The sequence below is a fragment of the Sitophilus oryzae genome, unplaced genomic scaffold, assembly GCF_002938485.1.
Source record: "Sitophilus oryzae breed Bouriz unplaced genomic scaffold, Soryzae_2.0 scaffold_1640_pilon_pilon, whole genome shotgun sequence".
In the NCBI taxonomy this organism is placed as follows: domain Eukaryota; kingdom Metazoa; phylum Arthropoda; class Insecta; order Coleoptera; family Curculionidae; genus Sitophilus; species Sitophilus oryzae.
In genome coordinates, this window is record NW_022146326.1 from 2,098,350 (window position 1) to 2,110,736 (window position 12,387).

General features: G+C 29.0%; 1 protein-coding gene across 1 annotated transcript in view; it reads left to right on the plus strand.

The window, feature by feature from the left end:
• Positions 1-6,760: 6,760 nt before the first annotated feature.
• LOC115880691 (insulin-like growth factor-binding protein complex acid labile subunit) overlaps positions 6,761-12,387 on the plus strand; it is a 45,433-nt gene continuing 39,806 nt past the window's right edge. Inside the window, 1 exon segment of the mRNA XM_030897973.1 lies at positions 6,761-7,027. Within this exon segment, the coding sequence (XP_030753833.1) occupies positions 6,761-7,027 (267 nt within the window).

The window sequence follows — 12,387 nt, forward strand, 5'->3', positions numbered from 1 at the left end:
TAAATTGGTCAGTGAGTCTTAAATAAGTGCAAATATTGTCAGGGGTATAAAAAACATATTTTCTCTCTATCATTTTTCAAATGAGTCCCAAATAACCGAGATATTTGACTTTAAAAATTATTTTTTGCTTAAATTTTGAGAACTATTAAATCTTTTCTGGGTTTTCTTCCTTCTAAATTTAATCTACTATCCATGTTTCCATATTTTGAAGATGTTATCTTTTTTTACTAAAAATTAAAAAAAATCCGAAAAGCTTTTAAAAAAATTCGCAAATTTAAAATTTCTTTTTTGGCGAAAAAAATGTTATAGATGTGTTTCTGGGGTCGAAATATACTACTAAAATATTTGCACTTACTTAAGACTCATCCTGTATTACATCCCTTTCTTGATGAGTGTAAAATTATTTTCTAATGAGTACAATAAACCATTTGAATTTGAATTTAAACAAAAACTAAGAGTGACAAGTGCATCGTCATCAGCTGAAGTTTATCCTGTTTAAACTAGACCATCCTATACAAACCGATCCCATTACTTGTCATAAATTAAGTACCGATAGCCAGATGGATGGCGTAGTATGAAGATATTTGTTATCAACAATGAAGCAATGCAGCAATATGCTATCGATATTACGGCTTTTCAAACATCTATCCGTTGTTGGAGCCGCCCTGCGGCAACACAAATCAGTTAATTGATTGTAGCTAGCTGCTAATTAGCATAGAGCCTATTCAGTTCACGTGATTTAGAATGTCTCCTACATATTTAACAACAAGGGCCTGGCTAAAATATCTACGTTCTTATCGATTATTTATTAATGCGATCGATTGACAAATTAAGTAGAGTGTACTCCGTTTCTTATATTTATTATAGTTTTTAAAGTGAAACTTCTATACGCGCGATAGGAGTAAAAAAATCAAAGCCGTGTGTGACACGCCACGGCCTTGACATGACACATAGACTAATGTCACGTACTAGAGATAGATTGGACACTGATATAAAATAAATGGGTCCGTCATTTAGAGCTACCTGGTGATCCGGAAGAAACTAATGGAGAGTTTTGGCATAACATAATTTTAACGTTCCGTTACTTATTAACGCTAATTAAAACGGTAACGTCATTCAAGCGCAAAATTATTCCTTGTAAAATATAAAATAGTAAATATAGACTTTTTTACTGCCCCAGTTTATGTTTTATTAGATCATTAGAAGTGTAATATAATTACAACAAAATTAAAATTATAAATACATACATTTTAAACACCAACAATAGATCACATAGCGCCTATTTTTTTGATTTAACAACTAAATTATAATATAGTATAAAATATTATAGACTACTAATTAACTGTTACTAAAAATACTATATATTACCAACTATGTACTTACTTATTTATTATTAAACTATTTTTTTATTTGGTTTATAAATTATTATTTCTAAAATGTCAAAATGATTTTAATAAAAAAGTTTAGTATCTAACACGAAAATCATGATCGACTATAAATACCAGAATGCACCAAAGGAATGCACAAACTAATAAAAACACAAACTATAAACACAAATCACTCAAATCCCTGAACTTTCCGACAAATCAGGAATATCTGCATTAATAATTATTTAAATAATGATTTAAAAATAACTTGACGGATCACCAACATTTTGTCAACTAGACAACAACTAGACCATAGACAGTAGTTAACATAGAGACTGTCATGTCATCTTCATAATATAAATTAGAAACCTGTACTTTAATGTCTTTTGCGCCGTCTGGCGATGCGGAAGAAACTAAATTTGTAGTTCTATAAAATTACCATTAAGTGTCTAGGGCATGACATGACATGACCTTGAACATGTCTTGATGCACGAGCTAGCAAGAAAAAAAGTGGTAGAGATCGCACAAATACCAAAAAACTGTTTTGATTTAAAGCTAATATACTTGATACTATACGTGGGTACCAATATCCTCTGGTTGTCTGCTTAGAAGTAAATTTTCACTAGTAATACCACTAAATTATTTCCGGATTTAATTTAACCTCCTGTCGTATTTGATAAGAAAATTCCACACCAAATTGTGTTTGAAAAACAAATAATTAAAATGTATTTTTCTATTTTTGGTCGACTTGATTATTTAGTTACTATGGCAACTAAGTGACACCCAAACCTAAAAACTATTTCAATTTTGAAGCTGTCAATAATAGCTGCGATAATTCTTAATTTCTACTCTTTGTAGTTGCATTAAAATGGCAACCTAGAGCGTAACGTAATATATTCTTCTGTTTTATATCATTTTCGAGTTACTATAAGTGGGAGAAAGTTATAATTTTAACAAATGGTAATGGCTTCTCAGCCTGCCCTATGAGATATTATTGATTTTTACTTGTCGTAGTTACACGATAATGCAGTTTTTTAATGGAACATATTACATTCTTTGATTTTGTATTTACTCTGGGCTACTACAAGTGGTAGAAAATAAAAATTTTATTAGTTCTATAGATACATACATGAACAGATTCAGTTTGTCTTGTTACCAATGGATTCTTAGCCTATAAACTGTTGATTTCTACTGATTGTAGTAGCTCAAAAGTGCCATTTTAGGACCTAAAATATTATATTCTTTCATTTTATAGTTACTTGGGCTTACTACAAGTGTTAGAAAATCATAATTTAAAAGGTTTTTCGGAACGCTGCATGAACAGATTTACAGCCCGTCACAGTTTTAGCAGCTATTTAGACCTTTAAATTGTTGACTTCTGCTCCTTGTAGTTACATGAAAATACCATCTCAAGACACAACACAATATATTCTTTAATTTTACATAAGTTTTGAGTAACTACAAGTGGTAGAAAATTGCTTTTTTGCATTTTTATTAACTTTTTGTAAACGCTTTATTGGTATGGAATTCATAACCAGCGCGCAGCGTCAGCAAGCGTTAATCATAAAAGGCTGTGATCATCGTATTTTGACAGTTCAAAATATCAGAAAAACTCGCATTTTGTTGTAATAAAGAATATTTTGCAGCTTGAAAAACCATCAAAATTCTTTATTTTAAAAATGAACGCTTTGAAAATCATACCACATGCAAAATATGCGTGAAATTGTCTGATGTAATGATCAATCATCGTGCGATGACTTATTTACCCGTATTAATAGAGGATTGTGGCTCCTACTTGAAGAAAGAAAATTTGTTTCGAATTGTTCACGAATATTTGCATCTAAACTACTCAAAATCCGAAGTACTAAATAGAAAAAAGGTGAATAAAATAGTGTCTAAATATTATATATATTTCATTAGACATAGACATTTAATTTAGTCCATTCCAAGTCCTACATTTTCGCCATTAAGAAGAAAAGAGGTGTCCAAAGAATATAGAAAACATTTTAGCTTTGTAATTGAAATGTATCAAAATTATCATATAAACAAATAAAAACCAGACTCTCAAAAGGATATTCTGTCATTATAAACGTCAAAAAATTTCCAGTATAATTCGCTGTTGGATGCCCACAAGGAAATTTTTTTCATTAAAATTTATCCATTGACATGGTGATTGGTCAAAAAAACACGTTTTGATTGGTTAAAAATTACAGGTGTGGAATTTTTATGCATATTTTTATCGATAGTGTGTAGCTTCTGAATAACGGTCTAGGCACAGCATTTAGCTCATTTGCTAGCTCAGATTGAGAATTATTAGAGTTAAGCAACTCGCATTTTCATTGGAGGACATCGTAATATGTATTTCAAATCAATAATCAATGAGAGTATTCGTATAATTTAACAAAATTACTGTAAACCACTATAAATACGAATTGTTGGATTGTTTCGGGTTCAAATTTGTCACTGAGTTGTTGTAAAATCCGTTTCAATGTGTATGTCTTTTTACAAAAATTGTGACGACTGTATCGATATGTTTATGTTATGTGTGTGAATGCCAATGTTGGATATTGGATTATTTTCTTCGCTAAGAATGAAAATAATAAAATTGTAAAAAGAAAACAATAAAAATTAAAATAAAAACTAAAACAAAACGGCCGAAATCTACGTTCAAGTAATAAATTTTGATAAAGACCCTACCAGGTCGAAACGTCAATGAAATTTTTAATATAAAAAAACCGTTTTTCTCATTATTTACCTGACCTAAAGCCAAGAAAAAATTAAATAAAATATATTATTACATTTTTAGTTTCTACGATTAAAATAAAGGTGAATTTGATTAAGTTTTTTACACTTAAACCTTGCCGTTTTTTAAATATTTTCAATTTTGTGAAATTGCAGTATAAATTTTAAGGCTTCATTTCTCCGAGGGTATAAAAGTTTTTAATACTAAATATTTACTGAAGTTTATTTATTGATCAGTTATTGTGTTGCAATAATAAAAACTTTACTACCTTATACAGAGTGTCTAAAAATTTATTTTAAATAATTACTAGCTTTAAACGGCAATAACTTGTTTAATTTAAATGGAACACCCTGTATATTTTATGAGAATCAGATGCACCATTTAATTGTCTATCAAATTGTATTATACCATTTTTACCTATCTCTTCAAGTTTCCGTAGAAAATGCATTTTCTTGTAATTTAGAACTCATTTATCAATATACCCATGGAATACTGACATTTTAGATTATTTTTAAAGTGTACAGATACTAATATTGTCGATATAGTTCGTTTATTTCATTAAAAAAATTAAAAAAAACTGTTTAAATATTTGTTAAAGAGGACCAACTAATATGATTCCAGTATTCAAACTACATTAATTGACTGTTTGCGTTGATTAATAATAATTGCTCCAAATACTAAAAAACTGAATTATGTATGTGTATTAGACAGTGTGGTAAAAAGTAACACATTAAAAATGATATTTAAGTTTTTGACAAATGCTTATTTATAACAACAGAGACGTTCATTTTCATAACTTATATATTAATTGATTTCTGATTCAAATCCACATATATTTATACTAATTTATTAACGAACATAATTAAGTATGTAGTTAATTACTATTTGGGCGGATATACTGGTGGTATATTTAATTAATGGTATACTCTTTTATAAAGATTTAAATAGTTTTTTTTTTGTATACAAATGGGCTAGTAATATTATCGTTTTACTAAAAACTATAATATTACTAGCCTGTACATTTTGTACATTTGTTATTTTAAAAACAATCTAAAATGTCAATATTCCATGGGTATATTGATAAATGAGGTGTAAATTATAAGAAAATGCATTTTCTACGAAAACTTGGAGGAATAGGTAAGAAGTGGTATAATACAATTTGATAGTCAATTAAATTGTGCATCTGATTCTCATAAAATATACAGGGTGATCTATTTAATGTAAATAAGTTATTGCCGTTTAAAGCTTGTAATTATTTAAAATAAATTTTTAGACACTCTGTATAAGGTAGTATAATTTTTATTATTGCAACACAATAACTGATCAATAAATAAACTTCAGTAAATATTTAGTATTAAAAACTTTGATATTATCGGAGAAATGAAGCCTTAAAATTGATACTGCAATTTCGCAAAATTGAAAATATTTCAAAAACGGTAAGGTTTAAGTGTAATAAACCTCAATAAAATTTACCTTTATTTTAATCGTAGAAACTAAAAATGCAATAATATACAGGGTGTTCCATTTAAAAAATACAACTTTGATATTTTTTATTTATTTGGGACACTCTGTATCTTGTAATTTTTTTTTTAAATTGTAGCTCTAATAGTCCTCCAACGAACCCAAAACTTACAATTTGTAAAAATCTAATCATTTAGCTACAATACTCCGTGTCGTATATGGTGAACAGCCCTGTATATTTAGTTTAGTGCATTATTTCTATTTATCATAAAAATTATAAAAAAGTATACCTAATTCGCGTATACCTAGTTCCAAAAAGTATTCAAACATATAAAAATATTTATATTTTCAAAATTTTCAACGAAAATTATAAAGTTACGCTTGAGCGATGTTAAATATGCGGAAATTTCATTCTCGAATTATAAAGTTAGCATTTGGCGTTAGTCAAGCTTCGGTAAATGTTGACACTTTTCTATCAAAACTTCTGGAAACTCCAAAGTTCATACATAAACGAATTTGCATGTGCTTTTAAGTAGATAACTGAATAATATCTTCGATTTTCTACACCACTCACTTCCTCTATGAACTTTCGTTCTTGGTGGCTTCTATTAGAAACGACAAATATTCTCATATTATATACAGGGTTTTCCTTTATATTTAAATAGATCTTTGTAGACTGCGTTTAGGCTTGGTGTATTTTAGTTGATATCAACAAATTCTGACCGCAGCGCTGTATATGGCAGAAATCAGAAATTTTCGCAATATATGTCACGCCGCGCCGGCGCCGTCCCGGTTACAGTTCATGTTGATTGCATTAAAATAATATTGAAATCGTGGCTGTGTCATAATATTTAACCATTTTAGTTTTTGCTAGTGCAGTTATTTTAAAACAGGTACGAGGTTTCAGGTAATAAAAAATAAGCAAAAAAGAATCCGAACTAGGCATCGTGTTGTGTTGTGACAAGGTAGCAATCTATAAAATATATTATTGCTATTTATTGAAATGTGTTTTGTAGTAAATTGATTATAATCCAAGATTGTATCTGCATTCTTGAAATTCCTTTTACAGACACACATCCAGTAGACGTACTTTACGTATTCATTTTTGTAGCTCACCGTGGCACAGTTGCGGGCATTGCTTTTGGGTTTCTACCTATTTACGCATCTTATTGCATTTCTCTTTTGCAGGATGCTGTTGTCCTGCCGGCGTCTGCACCTGCCCAGTCTCGTGGTCATCTGGCTCGTTTGTAGCGGTGTGGCGGCCGGCACCAGCCCCCTGTGTCCCGCGTCCTGCACCTGTCGACCTTCGGACAGGGGTAAGAGAAGGATCTCCTGTTTGGCGGGCGGCCTGACCGATCCCATACCCACCGGACAGATGGACCCCAGGACGGAGGTGCTGGAGATATCGGCGCCGGAGGATAGGAAGAACTGGTTGAGCGTCACTAGTATGTTCCAGGTAATGATATATAAATATGTTATTTGGTAAATATATGAACATAATGGTTGATAACCCCTATAAAAATACATAATTAAGTATTGGTTGACGTATTCAATTAATATCGGTCACTTCAGCTTCATTTAGAATCGCTCGCAATTAGTGGAATAAATTAGGTTTCAATTACACTTCATACTTTTTAGTTTACGATCATTGACACAAAAAACAAAATAAAAATTAATAGAATATCCTACAAACAGCTTCCAGTAGTCAGTTGTATCCATAAAGAAAGCCTAATTTTTAGTTTAAAAACAATAAACTTTTGATGTCTAACTAAATTTTGTCTTGACGGATGATAATCAAAGGCCAAAATGACATTCGTCGCAAATTTTGAAGTATAACTAGTGAAAAAATTAAAAGTTTGTTAACTTTTTCCACTAATTGAAAATTTCTAGCACTAATTTTGATGTTCTGATTGCTTACATTTAAATAACAGGAACAAACTTCGATGCTAATTGAAACCACTAATTTATTCCACTAATTGGGAGGTTCTGAATGACGGTTATCTTTTTAACCGGAAATGGCTAGAACTTTTGATTTTTAAATGGTATCCTCAGAATTTTTGTTTTCTTTATTTGATAGAAAATGATCTTTTGAATAGAATTGCATACCATATGTCATCTTTTGACATTTCCATTTAAAAATCATATTTTAAATTTCAGTTTCAACATGTGAGTGCCACGACCATAAATGTAAAGACAATTTGACGTGAAATACCAAGTACGTGGTACCAAATTATTCGTAAAATATACTAATTTTAAATATACTAATGAGCCACTCTCGTTCTATTTGAAAAAATAGATGAGTTTAATGAGATATGATTAAAAATACGATTTAGGCATCTACTAACTGGTCTGGAAAAAAAATACCGACCATACCATTTAAAAATCAAAAGTTGTACTCATTTTTGATTAAGTTCTCAATAGATTTTTCACACCAGTGTTTAGCATGCTAGCAACTCTTACTTTTGGGCCGGTATTTACATATGTGGAATTCACTTCTACACTGCTTAGGGTTCTTCTTAAGTCGGAGTGAGAAAAACGCGACGGTGCACAGTGGTTCCCAGATAGGTCATTACTTAGAAATATTAATTTCAAAATGTTTGCATGAAACCGTTGCTAATACTTTTCTTATATTCTCCTGTAAACAATACATAATAAATAACAAAATCAAGTAAGCCTAGTGTAGTGCTTTTTTTATTAGAAATGTCACATTTTTGCTACTGGTATCAAGCTGACATAAACAGTTTTCAGATAACGCCAATTAATTACTTATTTTATTAAAATTGATAAAAGCTGTTGCCTTTTCTGTACTGGACGTTCGAAAAGAAGGTAAAAAGAACTGTTTTTTCTTTTTTGTACTTAATTAAACCTAAGTAATATTAGGTTATGGCAATTTATTTGAAGACAACAAAAATAGTATTTTTACATTTTTGCTTGTCACTCTTTAAGACTTTTAACTACTTTCCCTTTCAAATCCTCTTAAGCAGCATGATAATACTTGTTGCTTAAAGTATATTGCATATAAATTAATTGCCACTGGCTGCCGCGAATTGCCACCGGATCTTATACCGGGTGGTTAAAGATTGACTTTTTGTCTTAAAATAAAAGTAACTTATTTTTTTCTCTTCGTGTCAACTTATTTCGTGGACACACTATATATCAATTGACAATAAAATTGTATTTATAAAATGGAATAACTGTCTCTTTTATTTTTTCAACATTTAAAATAAATTTGACCTCTTCAATATGAAAAAACATGTAAATATGTGCAAACATAATCTGTAAACCTTTTCGAATAGTTAGAACTTAAAATTCAAATCACACGAACTGGGCCCAATTTTTTTAATACATATTACATTAAGTTTTTTATATACATTTATTTAGCATTTGTTATAAATTTCTATTAAAAAAGGTGCAGTCAAGCTATATCTAGATATCTAACAGTTATGACCGCGCAGCTAATTAAGGGGAACCACTGTGCGGTGTATTGTTGCAGCGTTGCAATATTCTCAGTGATACAAGTACGCCATTCCCTGTCTAGTGTAATAAAATCACGCTCGAAAGGCGCTTATTTTTAATTCTTTTTTTTTCCGGAAAGATAACTATATAAACTCATTAGATATGTTTCTGGACATCTGAAATCTATGAAGTTATAGAATATCGTTAGGGTGACCATTCTTTTTATAATGAAAAAAGGTCAGTAATCGTGGTATTTTGAAAACTCAACTTCTTAACATATAACACGCGATAACTCAAAAACTACTTTGGATATTGAAACTTTCTTTTTTTTATTTTAAAATTCGGATCTTTGACAAGATGTTTAAATTAAAAAAATTCGACAGGTTTGTTTACTAGAGCTTAAGCTTGTCGAGCACTTAACCGAACCGAAACGAAAAGAGCAGAACGGAAAAAATTCGATTTCTGTTTAAGAAATTAGTAACCAAGAAAAAAAAATCGAAAAAAAGAAACCAAAAAACAGACTTATTTGTTAAAAATTAAGTTTTTTAAATCGTTTATTGTCTTTAGTTAGTTGACATGACTATGGATAAATAAAAGAAATAAAATATCTCTAACATACAGACTATATATCCAAAATTTCCTCTTTTAAACTCGTTCAAAAGTTTATTATTATGGTAGAACAGAGTAAATATTAACAAATAGACTAGAAAGCTGTATGCATAATATATAACGCTTTATGCAAACAATCCACTCTTTGCTAAAAGTAATCATATTCTAACGTCATCTCGTATAAAACTAATTTCCATATAAATGTCAACGGAAAATTCTAATTTTTAGTATAAACTTACCCAATGATATTATCGTCTAATTTAATACTGCCAAGTAAAAACCTAATTAGTCTGTCGTATGGAAAAACTAATTTTTTAGAAATGCTTTATTCGGAAACAAGAATATTTAACGAACAAAAAACGATTTTAATTAGAGAGATATCTGAAAAATCCGATCTCTGCTTTGTACAGTAAAATTTCTGATTAGAATTTTGTCTGCAGTGTTTTTAATTTGTTCCGATTAAATTTAAATATTTTTTACTCATGTTTTAGATAAAATTAAACTTTTCAATAAAAAGATCAAGATGGTGATTAGCATAGCTGACTTACATTTCGTTTCATCTGTGCCGAGTTAATTTTGTTTAATACCTGTTAAAATACAGGGTGTTTCAAAAAACATATGTCATCTCTTGCGGGAAATTCCTCATGTAAAAATAAGATTTATTTTTCATATCAACATAGGTCCGATTCTGCTTTGTTTCGTAGCTACAGGATGTTAAAGACTAATGTTTTTTTTTATTTGTTATAATTTTCTTCCAAGAACATTTAGCGCTTTCAATGGAATTTTGAGGGTAAAAGTTACTATAAATGCGACATATGTTAAAGCTAAAAAAGTGTCGACATATTCACCAGGGACGTGCCTATGGGTTATCACTGGAATATGTTTCTAAAAAAAGCATTTGGCGCTACTGATTTTTTTTCTCTTGTTAGCGAAATAGTGTAAGCAGTTTAAAGCCAATTAAAAAAAAATTAAAGCCAATTTTGTTGATTTCGGCCTCCTTGAAGAGATAACCGCAATTTTATTAATTTGCCTTGATCCAAGTCTAATAGCAACCTTTAAAAAAATAATATCATTAACTTGCGATAATTCTAAATAAGTACTCATTGATTCCTTATCAAAAAATATGAAAAAAAGTTCCTATAAACATGGGTATAAAAATGCATAGTTTTAGAGATAGAGGATGTTAAAACTTACAATTCGGTTTTGTGTAATTATCTTAAATACCATTATTTTTTTATTTGAAATTGCTGTAGGTTTGACTAATAGTAATATTAACTAATAGTAATAATATTTAATACTAAATAGGTAAAATAAGTATATAATTTATTAATTTTATTTTTATTTTAATTTTATTAATTGTTACTATCTCATCAAGGAGGCCGAATTCAACAAAATATCAAGAAATAACTTTTCATTGGCATTAATGGGCCTATACAATTTTGATATGAAAAGAAAAAAGTTGGTGGCGCACCTGTTTTTTTTTATATATATATATATAATATTTCAGTGATAACCCATATGCACGTCCCTGACGAATTTATCGACGCTTTAGCTCGTTTTGAGGTTTAACTTTTACACTCAAAATTTCATTCAAATCACCAAAAGTTGAAAAACTAGAACTTGGAAGACATTTATAATAAATCGAAAGATTATTAAGATTTTAACACCCTGTAGCTACGAAACAAAGCAGAATCGGAGCTATGTTGGTATGAAAAATAAATCTTTTTTTTTACGTGAGGAATTTTCCCACGAGAGATAACACATGTTTTTTAAAACACCCTGTATAATATACGGTAGACTCTTATTAGTGTTATTTTTCATACAATCAATGACATTAATTATTAAAATTGTTAAAAAATATTAATTGTATTTATTATTATTTCAAATAATAATAGATAAGTTTTAATAATTATTTAATATCAAAAATATCAGATACGCTACTGAAATAATTGTATCAAATTGACGTATATTAATTAATTTTGACAAGTTTTAAATAAAATCAAAAATGCAAGAAAAGATAAAATTCCATGGCTATATTAAGAAATGAGGTCATAATTATTATTAATCAACGCAAACAGTTAATTAATGTAGTTTGAATACTGGAATCATATTAATTGGTCCCCTTTAAGAAATATTTAAACTGTTTTTTTTTATTTTTTAATGAAATAAACGAACTATATCGACAATATTAGTATCTGTACTCTTTAAAAATAATCTAAAATGTCAGTATTCCATGGGTATATTGATAAATGAGTTCTAAATTACAAGAAAATGCATTTGCTAAGAAAACATGAAGAGATAGCTAAGAAATGGTATAATACAATTTGACAGACAATTAAATTGTACATCTGATTTTTGTAAAATATACAGGGTCTTCAATTAAATTAAACAAGTTATTGCAGTTTTAAGCTAATCATTTAAAATAAATTTTTGGATACTCTGTAGGTAGGTAGTATAATTTTTATTATTGCACCACAACATTTAGTAAATAGAAACACAATATTTGGTTTTAAGGACTTGAATACGCCTAGAGAAATAAAGCATTAAAATTTTTACTGTATTTTTAAAACGGTAAGATTAAAGTGCAGTGGTAAACCTTAATTAAATTGACCTTTATTTTAATTGCATAAAACTAAAAATGTAATAATATACAGGTTGTTTCATTTAAAAAATCCAACTTTGATATTTTTTTATTTATTTGGGACACTCTGTATCTTTCAAAATAATTTTAAATTATAGCTTTAATAGTCC